The sequence below is a fragment of the Cyprinus carpio genome, chromosome B4 (genome assembly GCF_018340385.1).
Source record: "Cyprinus carpio isolate SPL01 chromosome B4, ASM1834038v1, whole genome shotgun sequence".
NCBI classification, from domain to species: domain Eukaryota; kingdom Metazoa; phylum Chordata; class Actinopteri; order Cypriniformes; family Cyprinidae; genus Cyprinus; species Cyprinus carpio.
In genome coordinates, this window is record NC_056600.1 from 6,643,525 (window position 1) to 6,668,765 (window position 25,241).

Consider the following 25,241-nt stretch of genomic DNA (forward strand, 5'->3'; position numbering starts at 1 on the left):
AGAACGCTTGGAATAACGTATACGAAGCATATGGATAACGCTGATTGTGTTTTTGGAGCTTGACGCTTAATGATCATCACTCCTCCTCGTGTTTCACGGATGTAAACGTCATCGGATTGGACGTGAAGGTGAGTAAAGGACAATTTGTATAAACTACATTAATGGATGTTAATTATGTATGCGTCGAAAACAACCACTAAAAAAAAAGAGGTTCATTCCTCGAAAAGCGCAAATGCTTTATGAAGACAAAGAAAGTAATTTCGTCTCAACTGCTATTGTCATTCATTAATGCAGATACACTTAACACGCACAGTAGGGCGCTAGAAATGTGTTTTGATCTCTTACTAGTGACAGCTTCGAAACTATCTTAATTCAAAAATGTTATGAATCTTTTGCTTCGACTCGATTCAGTGATTCAGAAGATGTTGATGGTTCGTCGCTAGAGGGCGTTGATCTTGTGAACCCATGAACAAGTGCCTGACGTTTATTTTTTTCTGATCTCGGTCCGTTTTATAATGTAGATTCAGTTAATGACAAAAAAAACACTAGTACTCTCTATTGTAATTATATTCTTTAAAATTACTTGCCCCTTTTAGACTTGCAATCTATTCATTTAGGCTACTAACTGCTTGTTTTCTTAAAAAAACAATACTAGCTTCTCTTTTATTTTTGTATTCTAATTGTTTCCTCTTATTTATTATACAATTAACAAAAAGCAAAAAAAGTAATGTAACACGTGCTCTATTCTTTTACTATTCCATCTGTTTTCTTTTCATTTATATATTAAAAACCTTGCCATGTGTACTGCATTAAGCTGAATGAGACTTGTCAAAGCACTTGCATATCATTGCACTATAAATGAATATGATTACTTGTACTGCATTAAGCTGAATGAGACTTGTCAAAGCACTTGCATATCATTGCACTTTGGTTGATTTTGATTGCTTTCATTGTCCTCATTTGTAAGTTGCTTTGGATAAAAGCGTCTGCTAAATGACTAAATGTACAAAGTTGGAGGATTAATTTGTCTCTAATTGGTCTACACAAAACAAGCACTAATAAAATAACATAAAATATACATACACCTCATATTTAATGCTATTTGATACTTTGTAATCTTTTGGTATTTAGACATTTGCATTTGGTTTGCAAAAATAGCCACAACAAATTCGTACTATGTTCTGGTTGTATTTACACCGTTTTGACCAGCAGGTGTCACACGCTTCGGAAGAGTGAATCATTTTGCGAAGCAATCGATTCAAATGATCCGAAAAGCTCACTACCAGCAAGTGCTTGGCTATTAGCGACGGAATGCCCGATTCAATTTTTTATTTTATTTTTTATTCTCTAGAAACACTTCACATAACAGATACACGCCTTTCTAATTTGTTACATGCAATGACATCTGACAGGTTTCACTTGTTGTTTTTATTGATTTAAATTACCCACCTTCTGGGCAGTTAATCATTTTAAACTTTCTAAAATTTGGGTTATATAGGTCTTTTAAGAAAATGAAATTATAAAGTGTGTGGTTTTTTTAATAACGAGGTAACGTGTTATTCCAGGAAAAGAGACCTGTGCACTATGCTTAAGCAAAGACAATAGAATACCCTTAAATGCCTTAAAGGGACTTTGGTTTAAGTGATGGCTCAGTGTTCTGTTATCCAAAGCTAAAAACGCACCTGCAGGCCAGTCAGGATTCAGCACAACATACGAAAGATCGGGACAAATCGCCAGCGCCCTCCTGTGGATATTAAGTGTATCTACATTAATGAATGAATATACAGTGGTGGCCATAATTACTAAAACACTAGTATTTTCAGAAGAACTGTGGCAACGTCTCCAAGTTGCTTCAAGAAACCTACCTGCAAAGCTACACTACTGTTAAAAGTTGTAGGCATTTAAAATGCTGGTGTAATTTTGGCCACCAATGTAGCAGTCGAAACAATTTTTTTTTCACTGTTATTAAGCATTTGTGCTTTTGGTGGAATTATCCACATTTAAGTTAATATATAAAATGTTTCAATATTTGGTTTAATAGAAGAATTTCTCATTAACAAAAAATAATATTTGTGACAATTAAATTTTAAAAAACTTAAATATTTACTAATTTCAAATGAGATTTTCTTCAAAAGACATAACCAATGTCTAAAACAAGCCATCAAACAAACAAAAACAGCAAATATGACGATCTGGTTACAGATCCCACTGGTATAGTGGGTTTGAACGAGGAGTTAACATCGAAAGAGTACAGTTGCGTCGCACTTACTAAAGGCACTACTTCTTTTATATCAATACAATGTTGTCATACATTTTCATACACCTTGCAGAATCTGCAAAATGTTGATAATTTAAACAAAATAAGAGGAAACTTTTTTTAGCATTTCCTTTAATAAACTATTTCACATAACAGAAGTATACATATAGGCACACATCTGATACCCGTATCATTAAATGGCTGGAAACCGAAGTTAACATGGGTAACTATGTAATCATGTATTATGTGAAATAGCTTATTCAAGGCAGAGCTTTATTTTGTTAAATGTATTAATATTTTGCCGCTTCTGAGAGGTGTATGTAAATTTTGAAAACTAAACAGCAATTATTTCAGAAAAATCTCTAGCCTATCTTTCCTAACTTTGGCTGTAGATTGTTTCACATAATTATATTTTAACATTCTAACTGCTGTATTATATCCCCACGGGTTGTAGTTAGACATAAACCAACTACAGTCATTCTAATGTGAGGATGTGGTTTTATGGGTTTCTCATTTGAATGAAGTCTTGAATTTGGAATTTTTTAGCAAAGTCGGTGGAATTTTCAGACGCTCCCTTCCGAACATCCACCGCATTTAGAACCTAAATCGAACTTTTAATGCGCTTGCACACTACGGTCATATAACTCCAGGTTCTTTTTAATCAGTCTGACTGCTAGATTAATTACTATAAATGCTGCTTGAAAATGAAAAAAAACTAACGCAACGACGAGAAAATGAAAACAAAACAAAAATGATTATCAACATTTTAAATTAATAAATCAGTCACAGTCCCCTCATCTACGACTTACCCCATCATTTGAGAGATGATCAAAATCATATTTGTTTTCAAATAAATTAATTTTAAATCGCACACATCTCGTCTGCGATTGACCACCTCGAGTTTTTTCCTTTATTAATGCTAATAATATACATAATGGCAACAAGAGGGAGCCGACGAACACGTATTTTCACCTGCGTTACACGCTTAATTACCCTAATGATTGATGTCGTTTCCATCCGCTCCACTAGGCGGTACAAGCGGGTTTCTTTGTTAGCGTGACACCTTTAGACGCATAACAACAACACGACGCTGGACATCAGTGGCCACAACAACACATTCAGACTGTTTTATTAGCATAAAAATACAAATCCTGTTAATAACGGCTCAGTTACAGACTCTCAACAGCACATATTACAGCGTGTTAGCAAGTGAAACGAGACACATTGGTAAGTAACTTTCTGCAGTGCATTTGTATATATTACTATCGCGCATTACACATTCATTTTTTATTAATTATTTTTTAATTTGAAGTTTCATTCTTAAATCCAATACCAATTACCACGACTCATCTGTCAGTTCCTTTAGATTCATAAGATTGCATGTGTTGAGCAGGCTTTCGTGGATTTTTTTGGTTTATGCATTAAAAAGTAAAAACAAGTATAGAAAGTGCTTGTTAGTTGACATCATGTATAAATCTCGTATATATCATGTTTTATACATGTTTACATGGTTCTCTCTTGCTGAACTCTTTTGTCAAACTGTATCTTTATTTTTGTTGCATTATCTTTTTAAACTTTATATGAATAATGATATTCAATATTATGAAAAAAGCAATAAATTAAAGTGTTTTTTATTTGTTTAAGATTCTACACATCACTTATTTGTTTGCTGCAGCCTAAAGCCTTAACGTTATTATTATTATTTTGTAATGTGTGTAAGAGTTAATTGTAAAATGAATACCATATCCATAATGTTTTTGTCTATTTAACCTGCACATCTACTCAACAGAGCCAGAGTTCGAGGTAATGTTTATTTCCTTGTCCATGTATTTGGGGTTTTTAGAGTTTTAGTATTTAGGGTTTTTCTTATAATGATAACCCTCGCATACACCGTATGGCCAGACGCATGTGGACAACTTGTTGTAATTAATGGGCTTGCCTATTCTGGTCATTTCTGTCTTAATGCTGTTGGAAAAATCTTAAAAGTACACATCTCTGTAGTGTTAAGCTACAATGTTATGTTTTCTATAACGTAACAATCAATAGCAATAGCAAGCAATAAGATCCAAACCTATTAATTAAGTGTTTTTGGCCGTATACAATGGGTATTTTTACTTTGAAATTTGTTATTAGTGGTAGTAGTGTATATACTGAACTACTGTGGCTATAAACCATTCTTTTAGTATTAATGTTGTTTGCAATTGTAAATACATACAATTAAATGTTTTTAGTTCAGATTTTAATGATAAGTAATACAGAAATGTTTAAGGTTCTATTTCAGATTTTAATGATCAGCAATTCAGAAATATATATTTTTTAATTATAATTATATATTTTTTTTTTAAAATTGCATCTGTGAGTCTGTCCTTAACTATTGTTAAAGTACAAGTTCAAATGTGAGGTGGTCGTGGTCGAGTGGTTAATACGCAGGCTATGGCGTGGGAGACTGTGGTTCAAGCCTGCTGAATAGTGTTGTGAGTTTTTTGTAATTTTTTTGCCTTTTTTGGAAAAAAAATGCCCCAAAAAAACAACAATCTTTTTTTTTCTTCTCTCATTTCTTCTTTTCTTGTATCTTTCCACCCAACCTGCTCTGCCTCGCTCTACCATTTCAGCTGTGTCTTTCACTCATGTTCAGGTTTACTGCCCCAGTTTTGTGCCAGGTCACTGTCAGTTGTTAGCTGACTTTCTTTGGATTCGCCCCAGGTTTTGTGCCACTCCAGCCTCTGTCAGTTGCCAGCCAACTTTCTTTGTTTGTTTTCATTCTTTGTCTTATGCCATCCAGGTCACTGTCAGTTGCTGGCTGATTTCCCTTGGTTTCGCCCCAGGTATTGTGCCGTCCAGGCCACTGTTGGGTCAACCCAACATGCTGAGGTGGGATTTGAACCCATGCCTCTACTGTAACCTTATCCGCAATCAATGTGTGTTTCACCACTAGTGCCATCGTGCCTTTCACGCTGAGTATTGACATTTGGGGCACTTTGTTCAGAATATTTTAGGTTACTGCAATTTAATGTCAACAATAGGTGGACTTGAACCCGGGTCTCCGAGATTAAAACGCGATGCCTTATGATCTGTGCCACGAAGTCTGGCAAATCTAGCAGGCTTTTTGGAGGAATTTTATTGAGAGCTTTATTTTGTAAGGTAAAAAACAAGCATTTGTGGGATTTGAACTTATGCTTCTGTTGCACACACTCATTTACAGAGCATGTGGTTAGCCTCTTGTACCACTGTGGCTTTCTCTGAGTGTGGGCGTTTGGGACACTTTGTTGAAGTGGGAATTAAAGAAGAATGAAACTTAAGCAAGAGCGGGGTTTGAACTCAGGTCTCCATGATTAAAACGCAAGGCTTTATCACCTGAGCCATTGAGTCTGGAGGGTTAGTGGATGTTTTAGATGTTATTGTATTAAGCGTAAGTTTTATAAAACAAAAAAAAAGCAATCATCGTCTTGGGATTTGATCCCAGACTTTCTTGCACCAAAAGTAAGCAATTTACCACTGAGCTATGGAAGCTTTGAATATTTAGTTTGTATTTATTTTAACATAATTGGAAAAAGTAGTCATATGATTTAAAAGTTGTGGGATTTAAACCAAGTTTTTAAGGTTGAAAGTCAAACAATTATCCTTTGCAGTGTATTGTTTCTGACCAATACTTTGATGAAAGTCCTGACAATGCATTATTATGTGAAGATAAAAAATAATAATAATAATAATAATAATTGATTTGTGGGATTTGAATCCAGGCTCTCACATTCTAAGGCAAATGATTATCCTCTGCGCTACAGAGGTCTTTGTGATTTGTGTTTTCACATAACACAGTGTCTTTAAAATGAGAATTTAGAAAAAAATTGACAAGGGCAAGTGGGACTTACCATAAGCAAAAGTGGGATTGGAACTCAGGACTCCACAGTTAGAACACAAAGCTTTACCACCTGAGCCAAAGCATCTGGAGAGCTGAACAGGGTTTTAGAAAATGTATATTGAGAGCTCAGTTTTATGAGAAGAAAAAAGCAGCATCCATCGCATAGAGATTTGATCCCGGGCTTTCTTGCATTGAAGGCAATAGAGTTACCACTGGGCTATAGCGGCTTAGAACATTGGGAAGGTATTTTTTTAGCATAATTGGAAAAATTTGTCATACAATTGCAGGATTTAAATCCAGTTTTTCCAAGTTGAAAGTCAAACAATTATCCTTTACAAAGTATTGTTTCTGACTTTGTACTTTGATGAAAGTCCTGACAATGCATTATTATATAAAATAAATATATAACTAACATTGTGGGACTTGAACCCAGGCTTTCAAATTCAAAGTTAAACGATTATCCTCTGCGCCACGAAGGTTATGGTGGATCATGCTTACAAACAACACAGTGTCTTTAAAATGAGAATTAAAAAAAAAAAATCAACACAGGCTTGAACAATTACGTAAAACAAGCAATAATGGGAATTGAACTCAGGTCTCCATAAATACAATGCAATACTCTGCCACCTGAGCCACTGAGTCTGGTGTTTTAGATGGTATGATATTGATAGCCTGTATTATTAGATATAAGACTAACAATCATTGTGGGGTTCAAACCCAGACTTTCATGAATGAAAGGCAAAAAACTCAACACAGGGGCACACAATGGTGAGGTGATTTTTTTAGTATGATAGTAAAAATATAATCATACGATTTAATGTTGAAATTTAAACCAAGATTTTCAGATTGAAAAGCAAATAGTTATCTTTTTGTATCACAGAGTTTGGTTCTATAATTCAACAGTGTTTTTAGAAATTGTTTTTGACAAAGGGAAGGTTTTTTTTTTTTTTTTTTTTAATAAATGGAAATCAAGATTCATTATCGACGAATCAAGATTCAGTCCATATGTGCTGCATAGATGATCCTGACTGCAAACCTCAATGATGGTGACACTCAGAAGTACATCAAGGCTATAAAATGTTCTCTTAAAGGTCATCAAATGACATGTAACCCAACAAATAATAAAAAAAAATATATATAAACCATAAAAACAGTCACTAATTTGCATGTTCTATTCATGCTGTAGTGAATGCTGGGAAATATCTAAAACCCAGCACCACAAAAAAACTTTTATTTTATTTATTTTTGTCTTCACTGTTGAATTAAACTATAATTGACTGATCGTTTCATTTGCTTTCAGGTTCTTGGATGCTTCATTGAGATGATCGACATCACTGGGATGCATAAAATGTACATTATGTAAATTAAATATATTTATGATCAAGCAAATCTGCATTCACCTCATGAGGTTTCTGTTATTCTGCTTTTGATGTTCATTCAATGATTCAACTCTCAAAAAGACATTGACTGTACTCCACCCTGTGGTGTAATGATGTAATGATGTAATGATCAGGAGGTCAATGTGTTACATTTATATTGTGCTTTTCTGGCTACTCAGAGTGCATTGTATTTACATGGAAGGGGGGAATCTCCTCAACCATGACTCGTTTATGACTCATTGAACGAATCTGAACAAAAGTGAACATAAGAAAAAGATTCAAGTAAAATGATTCATAATCAACACCACTAATATATATTTTATAGATGTGAACCAAAAAAAAAAAACCTTTGTATGTGTAAGCATATTGGCCAATAAAGCTCTTTTTGACTGAATAATTTTTGTGAAACACTATTTATTCAGAGTTAATAAGCAGTTCACTTCAAGTGGTTATTTAACCTCAGGTTGAGGTTGGTTCTCTTTAACGCCATCTGGTGGTCGAATACACGAAGTGCACCTACTGCACATCTGTTATAGCAGCTGGTTTTATGTCTGGTACTATTGGGGTACAACAGCTACAGGCAAGTACTAAAGGCTTCATATGAATGACGAAGATAATGTTAAGTAAAAAATAAATAAATAAACCTGAGAAATAAACATGCATAATTGAACTGATTGGTTTTCTTCAGAAGTCAGGTTGAAAACTATAATATGATTAATTTTTTTTTTTTTTTTCATTTGTGCCTCATAATTATTTTTCCATTAAAGTGCAATAAACTTATTAAAGTTAATGTTAAGAAGCTTACAGTAGTGGCGTTGTTCCTGAATTAATTGGTGTTTTTGAACCAATCACAATTTTTATGAACGAATCAACTCTGGCAAGCCTGCTGGCGAATCAATAAAATCTGTGGAAACAGCCGCTGAAAACCACTAACACACAGACTGACAAACTCTCTCTCCATCTCTCTCATTAACAAAACCAATTAAAACAGTTCATCTACTGAGAATAGCGACTTTGTAAGAACACCTGAGATGTGGTGGTAACTGCGATATGATGTATTTGTACTCATTTACCTTTAAGCCGCTGCGGGGCGCTGTGGTATTCGTGGTTCTTACTGTACGCATTTTATTTAGTCTGACAAGACAACACTACGGTAGCTGCACACTACAAAGTGAAGTGCACACCTAAACCCAAAACAATTATTACTATACAATTTTTAGTTAATCTAAAATTGGTCTGTGTGCATTTAGGCTCACAGTTAAATGTTAACTTTAAGGTGTCCTTGTTTCAATGTAATTATACTATACATTTAAGTACTGAGTAATATAAATTAACTACATGCAACCTACTTATGGTTAGGGTAAGGATTAAGTTTTGGCTTATTTGCATGTAATTATGCATAATTTATTGTTATTATAATTGTAAGTACAAATAACGTGTAACAAGGACACCTTACAATAAAGTGTTACGCTAAATTACATTTAAGTTTTATTAGTATTACTAATTGCTTTATGCTTGATTAACTGAATATTGTTTGGTAATGTTTATGTTCTTATATATATATATTTATTACTCTTGGTTCATATACTCTCTTTAACGAAGGAAAGTAAACACTTCTTTAGTCTCTTTACAGCTTGACTTTTTTATTCCCCGTTTTCATTGTCTACTTATTCAGTATGTATATGTGTTTCAGTGTGTATCGTAAAAGTTTCCGATTAAAATATAGTCTACTGTGATCGTAGGCTACTACTGTATAAAAGTATAATTTGATGTATAACATGGTGGTACTGAAACCCTCCAAATGAACACAATCGTAGAAAATAATCGACTCAAAAGAGTGATTCATCAACAAACCGGATAGTAGATGATTTTGAATTCTCTGCTAAACATTTTGGGTGTTCCCTCTCCTTCCTCCTTTTGTTTACCTTCCTCTCTCCCTCTTCATATGTTACACGCATGTGCATATATGTAGCTATAGGCCTATAGTATCTCAGGAGTTCAGGATGCATCTGGGAAGAAACTCTTCTCTTAATATGTTCAGGACGTCCTGCCTATATTCCCATTTTATATAACACATATTCCTGTCTTACATATGTAATGCATATTCCTATTGGATGAAAGGGGTACACATACACCACCCCTCAATATGTCTACATATACTATTGTGAGACAATAAAGTTGAAGAAAGGTATATTCAGACGGGACTCATTTTTAACAGACATGAAAATATTTCTCTGGTCGGTTTACTGAATTTTGGTTTACTGAAAGCAAATCCGAGGTGTAAAAATAAGTAGTCTACATAATAACTGCATTTGGGGTCAGTGCATAATTATGCTGTAAGAAGTGATTAATTGCACTGTAATGAACGAGCAAGAAACTGACTCGGTACAGGCTTAAATATAGTCCTGGAAGATAGAGGCCAGTCCTGGGCCCGTATTCATAAAGAATGCAAAGAGTAGCTCCTAGTGACAAAATTCTAAGAAAATTCTTAGAAATGTGGGCGGGGGCGTTTACTCTTAAAATTAAAGAAAAAAATCCTAGTAAAGAAAAAAGTAATTAAATATTAAGTCAAACTTGTCACGGACGAGACTTTTAAGAGGCTTAAGAGTTTCCTTAGCAGATGTTTTCCTTAGAGGAGAAAATGGCAGAAAGACGAAGAGGGAGAAGAAATGTGTTGCAGACGATGGATGACAGGGAGTGTATAAAGTATAATTATGTCTGGGACCTGTTTGTGACATCTTATTAGCTAACATCAGCGCAGAAAATGCCAAGCGCCAAAACCAGGCAAGGGAAAAATAAACAATGCAGGTGATGATTTGGGTCTGTCACAAACCTTCTGTAAGCAGCATAAGAACCTCTTATTGTGTCGCAGTGCTTTCTCTGGACGCAAAAAAAACTGTTTATGAATGCAGGCTTCCCTGGTCCGCACACAGGGGGGAGAACCGTTAATAGTTGGTGCTATACGCTCCCATGTCTGCTTCTTGTCCCGTGCTGTGACACCCCGGCCCGAATTTTCCTTTAAGAATGGCCTTACTTTTAAAGTAAAACACTGCTCCTCTGTCCAGTTGGGCTTTCTCGCCCTTCTTGGTTTTGAATTCCATGTTTGATACATTACCAAACATTCAAAACCACAACTTAAATAGACAGCAATCAATGTACTTTTTATCATTCTAAGCCAAAATGTTATAGGAAATTAAAAGCATGGTCAATACACACATATAATGTTGTGTGTGGGTGTGGAGAGAACGGTCCACTTAGTTACTAAATTTGAAGGATTAGAATGGAAAGTAATTGTGTCATACATCAAAAGATTGTGTCACTTTTGCATTACTCAGAGTTTTCAGATATGTCCCGAATTGATCTTAAGCTAAGACTCCTACGTAAAAGTTTTTAAGCTAAATTAAGAGTTTTCTGAGAGGATTCTTAGAATCTATACGAACACTGGAAGATAGAGGCCCTAAATATTGTATAAATGTCAGTCTTGTTAAAAAGCAACAAAACAAAACAACAAAATAAAGCAGGTCCAGGATAAGTTGTGCTTTCTCTACGAAATGTGAATGAGGTCTTAACCAGTGTTGGGGAAAAAAAGTGTACTTTTAAAAAGTTATGCATTAAATTACGTTACTTAGTGAATGGAAAATGTGTTACATTACTTTTGCATTACAGACAAGGGCTTGCTGTTTTTAATATAAGAATTTCTATTTATAACAAATGTAAAAACACAAGGAATAAACCTGAAGGAAAAGTTTCAGGTCTGTACATTTTTTCAGCACTGGATAATGAAACTGAACTGGATAATTAAAGGTCAGCAGCAAAGACATTAGTTAATAAAATGGGATTAGACACATTTGTGTTATTTAACCTATTTAATTATTGCATTTTTGCATCATATTCTGAGTTTGCATTTCACAGTTTTAATTAATTTTGATGAATGCTAAATCAGTTTTTTTTATTTGCGAGTGGGATGAATTATTGCACATTCACATTTAGTCTAGAACTACATCATGTTCACACAGCGCACACAACGCATCTTTACTTCCGATTTCTCCCAATATGCGGACAGGAGACTTGTCAGTCAATAAATGGGAAAACAAAGTAACTGGCATTACTTTTTTGAAAAAGTAACTCAGATATTTTATTGTAAATTAAAAAGTAATGCATTACTTTACTAGTTACTTGAAAAAAGTAATCTGATTACGTAACTCGCATTACTTGTAATGCGATACCCCCAACACTGGTCTTAACATGTATGAGACAAATTACAAACACCTGTGAACTGGACAGGCATGACCATGTCTTGTATGCTCCCTATGGTTTGGTCGTATAATATTATGGTTTCTTTGAACTCTAATTTTTAATTGAAAAGAAGTAGATGTCTTTTCATACCTCATCATAGTTGAATCATTGAGCAGCGAACCAAATTGTCTTCCACCAAGAGGCATACGGAGTTTAAAAAAAGTTGAATCCTTTAAAATAAATTTTAACGATCGTTAACTGACTTATATGCGGAGATTTTCACCTTCGCACTCTCAAACGAGTTCAATCCTAATCCTAAATCATCAACGAATGTGATTGGTCTATCCCGATCATTGATTAAAAAAGGCACACCACGTGACTTCGAAACTGCCCTTCATATGCGTGAGAACGTGTGTGTGCATTTTCATACAAATCTTTAATGAGAATACCTTTCATAAGGTATCATGTCTCTCACAAGACACAGACAATAAGTGTGAAATATTAATTCAATTCAAAATAGCTGTTTTTCTATTGATCTTTTTTGAATTTCAGATTACACCACCATATAAAACCACATTTGCTGCATCAATTTTCAACACCAATCTGTATTGTAAATTTAAAAAATAAATAAAACAAATCTTACACATCATAATGGTATGATAAAGTGATTAAAGAATAAGTTACTTGAACTTGTGGTGAATGTTTTAAGACATGAATGTTTCTGCCGTAGAACCAAAGAAGCTTGAAACACAAACACAACACAAGTTGTTTACAAAATGTATGAAATGACACAACGTCATGTATTTGTAAATACAATATATATATTTCACATTATGCAACTACATTCAGAAGTACTTCAAATAATAAAAAAATAATAATGCAACAACATTCAGAAGTACTTAATGGTAAAAAATAAAAAAATAAACATATACTTGCAAAGTAACATAGCAAAATGGCTTCAATCAGAGACATGATTCAGTCACATACAGTGTAGCATATTACAAACGATAATGCCCGAGAAAAATAAACTTACTTTATTTTGCTCTCAATAATAATAATAATGAAAAAAATTATAATCTGTGATCACATATCACACCTACAGCTATTAGGTGTAGACATATTTAAGTAAACATAATAAAAGCAATAATTACGCAACTTCGACAGGTTAGCCGCTTAGTGTTTTCCTAAGCTTTTGATGAAAAGATTGTTTTCTAAAGTGACTTTGCTCTCTGTCACTAGTAGACAATAGCTTGGCTCTGTGAGTCAAATGGCTTTTTAATGCACTCATATTTGACTTTAACAGGTCCTGAGGTTTCTGTGGTTTTTTCTTCTGTGGTGAGCCCTCCTGTGGTGACCTGGGAGACCAAGTCTTCTTTGTATTAGGTATAAAGGTGCTACTCCACTGGTTGAGAACTTTTTGTTTAGCAGAAAGAATATCGGTATAGCCTTTGCAATCAGAGACTGTTAATGTAGCAGGAGCTGAAAAACGCCGTTCTGGGGCATAGTACTGTTTTTCTGTTTTGGACCCATATAAGTCAAACCTCACTTTCTTCGGCTCGGTACTTTTTATTTTATTCACTGACAGAATACCATGCAGCTCCGGGTTTTTTTCTGACTCCTGGGATGGTGTGTCATTTGATTGACCAGACACTTTCTGTAGGTTTTCTCTATGGTCCGTTGAGGTTCTGTCAGGATTATCTTGTCTTTCTTGTCCGTGTTCTTTGAATTTTTTCACCTTACTGCAGTTCTGACTCTCACCACTACGGCGTTTGTTTGCAGATACACCAGGTAGTTTTTTCTTTTGTGGCCCATTCATTTTAACCACAATATCTGGAGTGAAAAGCACAGAATCATCAGAACCAGTACTAATGCTATCAGATTTTAGCTTATGCTTGGAAAATGCAGTTTTCCTTGAAAATGGTTTTCTGCATTGCTTGAGAGATTGGGACTTGGGTACTCTATTTTTCTTTGTTTTTTCATTTTTCTGCTCATTTGATTGAATCTTGGTTAGCTCCCTCTCAGCTGACCCCTGAATTTCAGACACGGTCTTAGTCACCGATTTTACCATACTGTCACTTTTTGGTACTGTCAGTCCTTTATCTGCAATGCAGTCCTCTGCTGAAGCAACAGTTGGCTCCTTGACTTCTAGATTAAGACATTGTGGGCTACGATTTTGTCCCAGTTCTGATTCTCCCATATAGTCACTTTTTTGACCTACCTGTTCTTCATCTGCAATGCATGTCTTTGATAAAACAAAATTTGACTCCTTGACTTTCAGTTCAAGAGATGGTGAACTACAATTTTCTCCCGTTTCTGATTTTGTCATACTGTTTCTCTTTGGGCTTCTCAGTCCTTCATCTGCAGTGCATTCTTCTGGAGAAGAAACGTTTGCCATCTCGACTTGCAGTTCAATAGATGGCGGACAACAATTCTGTCTCAGTTCTGATTGTATCATACGGTCACTTTTTTGTCCCTGTCCTGCGATGCATTCCTTTGTTGAAGCAACAGTTGGCTCCTTGATTTCTAGTTTAAGAGATGGTCGACTACCGTTTTTTACCAGTTCTGATTTTACAATAAAGTCTCTTTTTTGTCTGGTCAGTCCTTCTTCTGCAATGCATGTCTCCGGAAGAACAACATTTGGCTTCTTGTCTTTTAGTTCAACAGATGGCGGACTACAATTGTGTCCCTGTTCTGATTTTACTAAAAAGGCACTCTTTTGTCCTTCCAGTCTTTCGTACGCAATACATTCATCATTTGATGCAACAGTTGACTCCTTGACTTCTGTTTTAAGGGATGGTGGACTACAATTTTCTTCCAGTTTTGATTTTACCAGACAATCGCTTTTTTGACCTTTCAGTCCGTCATATGCAATGCATTCCTTTGTTGAAGCAAAATTTGGCTCATTGACTTCCAATTTAAGACATGGCAGACTATAATTTTGACCCAATTTTTTGGGTTTAGCAGCAGAGCCCAGAAGATTGGCGTCATATTGCTCCTCTTCTAGCTCAAAAAGTGGTGCCTGTTCCCAACACTCTAGGCCAAAAAGATCTGCATCACTGTCTGTCTTTGTCACATTAGTGGAACTTGATTTAGCATTTTCTGTACCACAGTGTGTGATGTTACAATCAGGTTCCCTTTTGAACTGTTGGAAGAATATATTCGCATCTTCTGATGATAGCACCGTGATTCCCATAAACAAGGAATCATCACTTGAATTTTCATCAGCAGAAACATCTTCCACCACACATATGTCTGAGGAGTTGCTAGAAGTGTCCATATTGCCTGGATTCTCATTATCAGAGATGTCTCCCGTCTGCCAGATGTTTGAGGAATTAAGAAGAACCACCTTATTTCCAGAATTCTCCTCATCAGAAATATCTTCTACCAGCCAGGTTTCCGAGGAGTTATTAAGAGCCTCCTTATTGCCTGGATTTTCATCATCAGAAACATCTCCTGAGGTGTTATTCAGAGCTTCTTTACTGACTGGATTTTCATCTTCGGAAATATCTTCTACCAGCCAAGTGTCTGAGGAGTTATTCAGAGCCTCTTTATTGCCTGGATTTTCATCAACGGAAACATCTTCCACCTGCCATGTATCCATGGAGGTACAATGAGTCTCAGTAGAGAAAGACACCTCAGAGTTTTTTACACCATCTGAAACACTGTCTCCAGGGCTCAGAGACGGTGAATCTGATACATTATCATGTGTTTGCATTTGCAAACAATCTTTTGCACTGCCGAGGTCTGCAAGTTTCTCTGCAGACCTTTCAGCTAAAGGTGAGATGTCTGAGGGTTCTGTATTAAAATTTTGGTTTTGATTGATGTCCTCTTGCTTCTTGAATGCCTCTTTCTCACTTTCTTTTCTGAGCATTACATATAAATGCCCATTGTTTTCCGCAGTCACATCCTCAATGTCATTTCCTGCCTTTTGTATGAAAAGATCTGTTGGACTGCTCGTGTGTGGATTCACACTTTTCTCCTCGGATGAAACCTCCGGCATGTCTTTAAGGGAATTCACACCTAAACTGGCTGAAGCGACAAGAGTGTTATCTGAAAAAAATGTTGCATTGAACACAGTTGTGTCATCCAACGGTGGCTCTGAAAGCACCTTTTCAATATCAGCTGGCTGTCCATCAACATTTAACCAAGAAGACCTGAACTCCTCTGACGATGAATACATCTCATTTTTGAGAATGTCGCAATGAGCTAGCTTCTTCAGGTTTTCCGTTTCGATGCTTTTAAATACCACAGACCCGTAATCCTTTGCATATATTATGGATAAATGCAGTACCTCCTCAAATGATTTCAAAGGCTCCAACATATTGGAAGCTTTCCCATTCCAGTAGAGTTTCACGATCCTTTCTAAAACGCTCTCAGAATACTCAGAATATCCGGCCGATAACTCGGCCATCTCTAAAGACTTTGCTAAGTCCATCAGTTTCACCAGTGTGTGGTCAATCACTGGCACACTGGACAAGTCATATGAAGGATCACTTGAATCACAGTCACTTTGCTGCACATCATTTTGACATTCAACCGTGTTAGCAGAGCATGCATCGGGGTCTGCGATGTTGCTTTCAGACGCATTTTCAAGGCTTTTGTTGTCCTGTTGAGCCATTTGTGAGGAGGATTCAGACAGCTTGTCATTTACAGTTTTTTGTTCATTATACTCCTCAACAAGTGACCAAACGCAATCGATCTTTAACGGTGGACTTTCAGCTTTTCTGGGGCTGGTATCAGCCATCGGTGCAGCGTTTAAGATCTGCTGGGAAATGGGTGGAACGATGGCTATGGCCTTGTGACTTTGCTGAGCAGCTTTCTGTAATGCAAACACCACTTCAAGACAATCTGCTGGGTCTGTACTGTACTCTATGTTGTGTTGGATCGTTCCTTTACGTCTGTTTTTATCGCTACTTGTATGGGTACCAGTTTGAGCAGATTGCACCCCAAAATCACTTTTGTCTTTGGACACTATTGTTACTTTGTTCCAACGGTCTCTCTGAATCACAGCGTACTTCATTCTTTTGCTGGGCGGTTCAACTGTACACTGTGCTCTTTGTTCCTTTGAGCGATTTTCAGTCCTTTTGGTTGCACAAACCTCCGACTGTTTTGGACCAGTGTTCTGATGTGCAGTTCTTTCATCTGATAGTTCATTATCATCTGAACACAGTAATCTATATATCAGCGAGTCAGCATAAGATGAGAAGTTAAAATGAGTTTTAGAGTGGGGCTGATGTCCATCATTTTGATTATTTTGAGGCTGGGTGGTTGATACATCTGGACCTGCTTTTGACCCAAGTTCTGGCCGGTTCTGGTCAACAGGACATTGGTTTAAATTATTGGAAGGCAATGAAACATTGCTCTGTGCTCCAGAAGGTGGTGTCGTAGAGTTGCATGAGGTACGATTGGTCTCAGTTCTGCTCTGAGCTTGATTGTTAGGACTTTTTTGGGTGGACTGAGAAGAGTATTGTGTGTGGCATCTTCGTTTTTTGCCTGAATTTTGTCCAGAGAACTCTTGTTGTTGATGATGGTGATGATGAGCAGCCATTCTAGGAGCTTGAAATTGTTGCTGATTCTTCATGGAACAAGAGCTGCCATTGTTGGAAATGTGGGAAGTCCAACCCCTGCTGTTACCCACAGAGCTGCCATGGTTTGACTGTGGAGACCAATACATTGGAGCTTGACTATGGCCTGTGTTTCTGTAGTTCTGTGGGGAGGAATCTTGGCATTGCATGAATTGGGCATGATACCTATATGCGCTGGGGTTGTCAGATGAGTAATGCTGCTGCGTGTTGGTGGCTGCAAATGGGTGCTGGGGACGGATCTGGTTTGTCCGTTTCAACCAATTATATCCATTTGAGTTTTGTTGAAAAGTAGAAGAGTCCGCACTGCCTGAGCAAGCGTTCCACTGATTTGCAGCCTCTTGTTGTCTATTGGAATATCTTTTCTCTAATGTGGTTTGAAGTTGCGGGATGAGATGTACCTGTAATGCATTGGGTTGATCATTTCTGACAGCATGGTTATTTGGTGGGAATTGTTCTTGGTGGTACTGAGGTGGAGACCGTTCTTGGTACTGAGGTGGAGACCGTTCATGGTACTGAGGTGGAGACCGTTCATGGTATTGTGGTGGAGACCGTTCTTGGTACTGAGGTGGAAGTCGTTCTTGGTACTGAGGTGGAAGTCGTTCTTGGTACTGAGGTGGAAGTCGTTCTTGGTATTGTGGTGGAGGCCGGTCTTGGTTTCTTTGCGAAGGACACTGATTTGAACTCCATGTGTATCCCTGCATGGTAAAAGCTCCTCAGTAGCTGCTGCCGTTCCTCTTATGTGGAGTTATCCAATAAGAGTTCTAAAAAAGAAAAAAAAAAAAAAATTAGGTCATATATAACACTCGAAAATCTAAGAAAGAACATAAGTCATATCAAGTCACATTTATTTCTATAGTGCTTTATACAATAGATTGTGTCAAAACAGCTTCAGAGTGATAAACAAGAAAATAGCAGAATCAATTACTGAAACTTAACTGAGGATGAAGTGTCCTAGCGTAATATGCAAAGATGGATATGAATAAGGATGTCATCATTTTTGCATAATGATGACATTATGGTGTATCAATAATTTATCTTTATCTAATCCTCCTTAATAGTTTAACTATTACTTCTAGGTTATTACATTAAATTACGTGACCTATTTAATCAACAAGAATCTGTAAGATGCAGCATTGACCCAGACATATGATACATGACAATGCATGACCCTTATATTATTTGATTAGAACAAAGGTATAAACAGCGTTTAGTTATCATGAGTGCTACACTTTCTGCTCTGTATCAAGGGGTCCTTTTGTTCATTGCTTTGGTGGCAAGAAACTATATCTTCATTTACTCATTTGTATTTTTTTTTTGCATTTAATCATATTGGTAATAAAACGGTTATTGCAATTAATCATCTCTTCACTTTTAATAATCTTTGATTTATTAAAAGTTTGATTCTCATTTTATTCAAATGTATTATTTATTTGTTTTTTGTTATTCCTTTCTTTATCTGACTGGATCACTCAACGCATCACACTAAATTACACAGTTCACTTTTAACAAACATTAGTCAATGTATGGAATCTCAGTAGATGTTTAATGAAATGTTAAAATAAATGTTCATGTTACTCTTCTTTGAACTTCATATCGCATTTAAAATTGCTCTGCTGTTTTTTTTTTTAATGTCCTTGTTAATCTTAAAAATATCACTAAAAATAACTTAAAATGAATGACAGCCTTAGACTCATAAACAGCAAAAAAAAAAAAAAAAAAAAAAGTACAAAAAAATATTTATTATAGTATATAAGTTGTTACTTTGTGCCCCTTTACATCGGAACTAGGCTAATTAATTTACACACAGCTGGTGCAATCAACCCCCCTCAAACACAGACAGCTGTTGTTCATAGCTCATAGGATCCCTGTATTCCTATTTGAGCTCTGTCTTGACCTTAAAAGCTGTCTAACAATAGTTCAGTGTTCATTTTTAGTGCAATATGAGGCCTCTGTATTTATGTCATGTGGAAGTGAAAGCACATAAAAGAAAAATATTTAATTCCATGCTAAATGCAGAGACCACAAACATCCTCATCTCAACTGCGTTTTAGCAATTATTGCAAAGTACCCTGTTTTAACCTGTATTCCTTCGTTGTATTTTTTTTTATAATTAATAAAATAGGGATTTTTTTTTTTTTTAATTACTAGCAAGTATATGGTGACAACAAGTAATATTAAAAGCTAATGAATAAGTAGCACCAATATTTTAGGGGGAACTATAATGATGATTTAAAAAACGATTGTTTGTTTGTTTGATTGTTATATGTTTGATTATATTTTATATATTTTTTATAAATGTAATTTATTTATCCCTGTGATGGTAAAGCAGGATTTTTTTAGGAGCAATTACTCCTTTCTTGAGTAGAGTGCATACCATGATGTGAACAAAAAAAAAAAAAAAAAAACCTTGGTATTGTCTTTACCTGCAGTACAAGATTCACATTAATAACGATTTTTTTCATCGCTCACAGGATATATTTGCAGGTTTGGTTTTAACAGACTGTAGGTGGCGGTCTTTACTTTCTCCGTGTTAAAAATATCCCATTCAACTCCTAAACAATTGCGTGAATGAGTTGAACTGAATTATCAGATTGACCAAAAGAACCGACTCAAACGAGCGAATCCTGTTTCGTTTGTACTGAATAGCAGATTAAAAATACGAAACACAGCACATGGTTACAACATTGTCATATTTCTCAGCTCATTTAATTCATAATATATTAAATGTAAATTCATTCACGCGACGGATAACGTTGCCTGCAGGGGCGCAGCTGGGTTTTATGGGCCCCCATAAAAAAAGCTCCTCATCGGGAAAACTGTTTTTCCGAACGCCCCTGGCAATTTGCATCTAATAAACACATTACCCATTACTTTAAATTAACTATTCACTATAGAATAACGTACTGTGGTGATTAAAGTATGCGCTAGTAGCTAACATAAAAACATACAGCCAGTTAAAACGTCTTTTTGCAACTTGCAAAGAGTGTGAAATGAAGTGGGTGGGCACTGTAAAAATGCATGAACAACGATGCGAGAACTTTGAGCAGCGCACGAAAAACAACACATACTCCGAATTATTTAAAAAGACAAAAACATTTCCGTAAAATAAAACTACGCGCTAACTAAATCACAGCAAACGTGTAATATTCTTAACTCCGTATAGCTCAGCAGGGCTACTCACAATTTACAATGCATCTCCACTTCGACTCAGTGTCTAAACTTCTCCTGTTCAAAACAAAGATTTAATCCGCATGAGAATCCTGGAAACTCTTTGTTTTAACGCATTAAACTTGCAAAACGCGCATCCATTACTGCCATCAAAGTTTAAAGAGACGGATGAAACTCGAGACGCTTCGCGATCTTCTGAAGACGCGATACACGCACATGCTGTGAAGAGCCAGGGCATGACAAAAGAAGGGGCTGTCTTAAGACTCATCCTCCGCCCACCGCTTATCACCCACCCATCACAAAGTAATGTACAGATCCACAAGTACTATGTTTCTTCTTGTTTTAAATTGTTATCTGCTCTCAACATTGTTAATAACATACACACAGGAAGGAGAGCGATCAATATTCATTCACATTCTCTTACAATTTTATTTCACTGTTTACTTGACCTATATGCAGAACATATTAGGCTATTAAATTTAGTTTTGATTCTGCGTTTTGACAGTAATAATTAGCCTTATTGTTAAACAAAAGCAATATAAAAATATAGTATGCACAGAGGTGTAAAGTATTGGAGTAAATGTAATTAGTTACTGTACTTGAGAATCTTTTTGGATACTTGTAGTTGTACTGAGTATCAAAGATATTAGCAACTTTTATGCTCTACTTCACTACATTTGTAAATGAGTATCTGTACTCTTTACTCCATCACATTTGAAATGTGTTGCAGTTACACATTATATTTTGCATGGACCTAGCTTTTTCTGCAGCAGTTTATTTCTGCTCCAAAAGACATGATACTGCATATTGCAAGTCACTGAAAGTAGTGCATCATGTGCGTTTTGTCCTTACTCACCCAAACTTTTCAAATATGTGAATGCGAGTTCCTTAGCAAGTGTTTGTGAATCACAGGTGTTTTATATATGAGATGATGACATGACTGCAGCTGGCAATGAGGCCCAAACCAGCACAGCCCCTGCAAGAAGGCGTCGGCTTTTTAATTTTACTTAACATAATTGTATTCATCAATTACACTGAAGAGACCTTTTTGAATGATTTTTTTTTTGTCGTTATGTAATTTTGAGGTGTTCAGTTTTATTTTGGTTTTAGAAAATAAAAGTGTTTTTTTCCTAACAAATCAACTCTTTGTTTTTGTTACATGCTCTCTTTGCCTTGCCCTGGACTTTTATGTCACTTCCTGTCTCCAGTGGTGTTTGTAGTCAGTTTGTTCATTTTTCCCCTTGATTAGTCTCCCCAGGTGTGTCTTGATATCTTGTTAAGCTTGTTAGCCCCGTGTGTATATATAGTTCTAGTTTTTCTTTAGTTCCTTGTGAGTTGTTGAATGTAATGGTTGTCTGTTTGTCAGTCAGTGGTGAATCGAGTTCAGAGAAATCCACGTATTTAAAATGTGTTTCAATCCACGTGTTCAAAGGTATCTTAACCATAATTATTTCATTTAAATGTTCAAACATTATATGGTCAGTTATAATAATGTTTCATACATATATTCAAAAAGGTCTTATCAAACATTGTGGAATATCCTTATGTAATTTCTGTATCCATTAACTACATTTTAATGAGCGTTTCTCACTGTATTGTTTATGTGGGAAAGAAAATATGTACCATAAGTATTTCTAACTGTGTAGTCAGTCAGCTGAGTCTGTTTCATACGGAGAAGTTAAACTGCAATTATATTTGTTCTTTGTGCCAGTATTTGCAAGAACTATCAGTTAGTATGATATTTTAGATCTCAAAAGAGGAAGAGGTCCAAAACTGAGACGCAGGCTAGATTGTTTTTGAAGATCATGAGGTATTTTTAATTACAGTCCTTCTATGGTTTAGATGACGATTTCAACTTTGAACAATTGTTTACTTTGATCTTACAGGGTATATAAGCGAGCCTTATGCACTCTGCAGACAGACCCTTCTGAGACTCTCCTGAATCTCCTCTATCTTTCAAGCTTTCACTTCCTCTTTCTTTGGCTTCACTCGAAAACTCATAGACTCAGACTTGGAACTTTTACAGGTTTTTATTCAAATTCAGATACCTTTTTGATTCAGACAGAATAATTGTTTGTGTTGGTTACAATTTTTATCAATGTTTTATTAATACTAGATGGGTTCAATCCATCATAAATGGATGGTTATTAAAAATGTACTAACATTTGATTTGTATTTTCTATATTTGAAGATGGTGGTTATTATTATTATTATTATTATTATTATTAAGAGTTTTGTTTCCAAGTTATGATTTGTAGTTTCTCTTTATATTCTTTTGAATAAATTTACATATTACTGCACCTTGACCGTCTGGCTTGGATTCGATTTTGCATCAGTCAGTCATTCTGTTCTTTGCTCCCTTTGGTTTTCAGCTTATTGTTTGTTCTAGTTTTTTCATTAAATACCTGCACATACATCCTTGCCTCTGCCTTTTTCCCCAGCTTCTCCATAACATTAGTTTTCCACTGGCATGTCTCTTTGACTAGTGTATTTTTTTCTTTTTTTTAGCCTATATAGTACAAGTAAAATACTTAAGTACTGTTAAAATCAGATATTCTATAGGCTGATTTATACTTCTGCGTCAAAACTACGCCATAGGTTGTGCGTAGTATGTGCAGACTGTGGCATAGCCTGACGTACACCTTTCCAAAAATGTCACAATGCGTCAAATCTATGCAGACTGCAAGTGTTTGGATTGGTCTGCTCCCTCCGTATGTATTTAAGTTTTGTGTGTGTTTTGTACTTTAATATGTTTTAATTGTTACAAAATAAAACAAAACAAAGAACAAGTGTCTTATCATTTATTATAAAATGTCGCATTACATTACTTTGTTGTCCGCGACAAACAGTTGTTCTGCCAAGTCCTTGTGGAGATTGAAAGTATGCCATCTTCTGCTGTTCCGTTGTTGTCTCTTTTTTTGTAGTTTTAAATAAATGATCTGTTCTTTGATATTTTTTCGCCGTGGTCTGCGGGTTACACAAGCAACATGCCCGTGGACACTGCAGACTAGCGGTTTGCATGTGTACTGCACGTCCACGCGGACAACGACGCAGAAGTATAAATGAAAACCGACGCACATCCTACGGCGTAGAGGCTACGGCGTATGTCAGACGCAGAAGTATAAATCAGCCTTAAGACTGTTACTCAAGTTGTTTTGGAATTGGTGACTTGTAATGTGTAGTGGAGTCATTTTTACTGTATCTGGTATCTGTACGTCAAGTATGGTTTTTAGGTACTCTTTACAGCTCTGAATATGCATTGTGATAGAAAGTCACTGTTTTTTAAAGAGGAACAAACTCATGGTAACTTCCAGATGCCAAAACGTTAGAGTTCAATTTCTGAATCTCCCCAATACTCCCACCACAGTCATTTCATTAATCTCCTGGCTTGTTTTCAATGGTGGAATACATCCAGTCAGTATATTTTTTATTTTTTCATGCAATCTAGAGACTGGTAAACACTGAGTGAATCGTGAACTTGGGTAACCTTACAATATCATAGTTTTGCTTACAAAACTAGGCCTTAAATGTTATATATAAATATTAAAAATGTACTATAGGATCATGAATATTTTAATATAAAAATAAATAAAATGTTTTTTGATAGAATTTAGTTCGCGAAAATGTATTTTCATGCTCAGAATGACTGTTAGCAATTTAGTTAGTGCTGTAGCTGTCCTCTGCATTAAACGTCCTGTCTGTATGCTAGCTTCTTTGATCTTATTTCCTGTTTGCATTTTTTTTTTTTTTTGTTGCTAAAAACCAACTGAAAATTGTTTTGCGAGGCATTGAAACACTGGGTTGTGAAACCCACAACATCCTGCAGAGGTTGAATTAATGTGCATTGATATCATCACAGCCTGAACACCACCTGACCTAACGATACCACCCCTGACAATAGACCGCGAGAGTTGCATAATCTAAAGTTGGATATCAATGCTGTTCTTATTGTTGTTGCAATAGCACAATACATCACAAAGGATCCTAAATCAGTGAACAGCACAATCGCCTAAGCATTTTAGAAGATTTCTGAACAATTCCTATAACTCTCAGCCTCATAATGAATCATCTATTCTGTATCATGCACACCAACATGAACCTTTAGGCAAGCATGATGTCACTGCTCAGGGGCTGACAGGAAACTACTGAGCTTGTTTTAATTTGCATAAGATACAGCAAGGCCCTTGTTTCCATCAAATTCGCCTTCAAGCAAATTCACGACACAAAGACAGTGATGAATGAAGTTTTGTTTCTATTACACATTTACACATTGATAATGTGTTAAATAACATATTTGGTTGTCTTTATCTTTTGATGCCGTCCAACCATTATCAGTCCTTGCATGAGCTCATGGAAAGAAGTATGAACATGAAGCCATTTTGTCTGTTCACAAACTTCTTCAAAGTTTATTATTAGATCCACACATTATATAGTTGCATTGCAAGGGGTAGTGTAGTGGTTTATCCAATGAGATATGGATTACATATGTGTGGTACACAAGCCAAGATATATACGCTATATAAAATGGAAGTATGGCCAGGAAGTTCTGGACATATTAGGCGTACACTTGGCCAAGGATACCTCAACTGAGCAAAAGGACAGACCAAACTCAATAACCTTCGGGCCTATAGCCCCCTGTCCTGGTCTGAACATCTGAACTCATGAGGAAATATACATATGTGCGCATGTGTGCATACATTGAGGTAGAGAGAGAGAGAGAGAGAGAACACAGAAGGGAGCGAGAAAGAAGAAAAGGA

At 35.9% G+C, this 25,241-nt stretch overlaps 1 protein-coding gene and 1 long non-coding RNA gene across 3 annotated transcripts; one reads left to right on the top strand and one right to left on the bottom strand.

Annotated features, from left to right (window-relative positions):
* Positions 1–12,448: 12,448 nt before the first annotated feature.
* Positions 12,449–21,443, bottom strand: LOC122136972. Of its 2 annotated transcripts, none has more exons than XM_042721749.1 (2): positions 21,341–21,443; positions 12,449–18,077 (listed from the first exon to the last, which is right to left on the bottom strand). In XM_042721749.1, the coding sequence occupies exon 2, from the start codon at positions 18,015–18,017 to the stop codon at positions 12,897–12,899; it is 5,121 nt and encodes a 1,706-aa protein (XP_042577683.1). In that variant the 5' UTR covers positions 18,018–18,077; positions 21,341–21,443; the 3' UTR covers positions 12,449–12,896. The 2 variants fall into 2 exon arrangements, with proteins under 2 accessions (XP_042577683.1, XP_042577682.1); XM_042721748.1 differs by lacking the exon at positions 21,341–21,443 and adding an exon at positions 20,498–20,718 and having other exon boundaries at positions 12,452–18,077.
* Positions 21,030–23,296, top strand: LOC122136973. Its single transcript, XR_006154465.1, has 3 exons — positions 21,030–21,916; positions 22,232–22,294; positions 22,371–23,296. It is a non-coding gene; the product is annotated as an uncharacterized LOC122136973 (long non-coding RNA).
* Positions 23,297–25,241: the final 1,945 nt, after the last annotated feature.

Coding starts and splice junctions, on each gene's coding strand:
- LOC122136972 (XM_042721749.1), bottom strand. CDS start 18,017: ATGCAGGGATACACATGGAGTTCAAATCAGTGTCCTTCGCAAAGAAAC.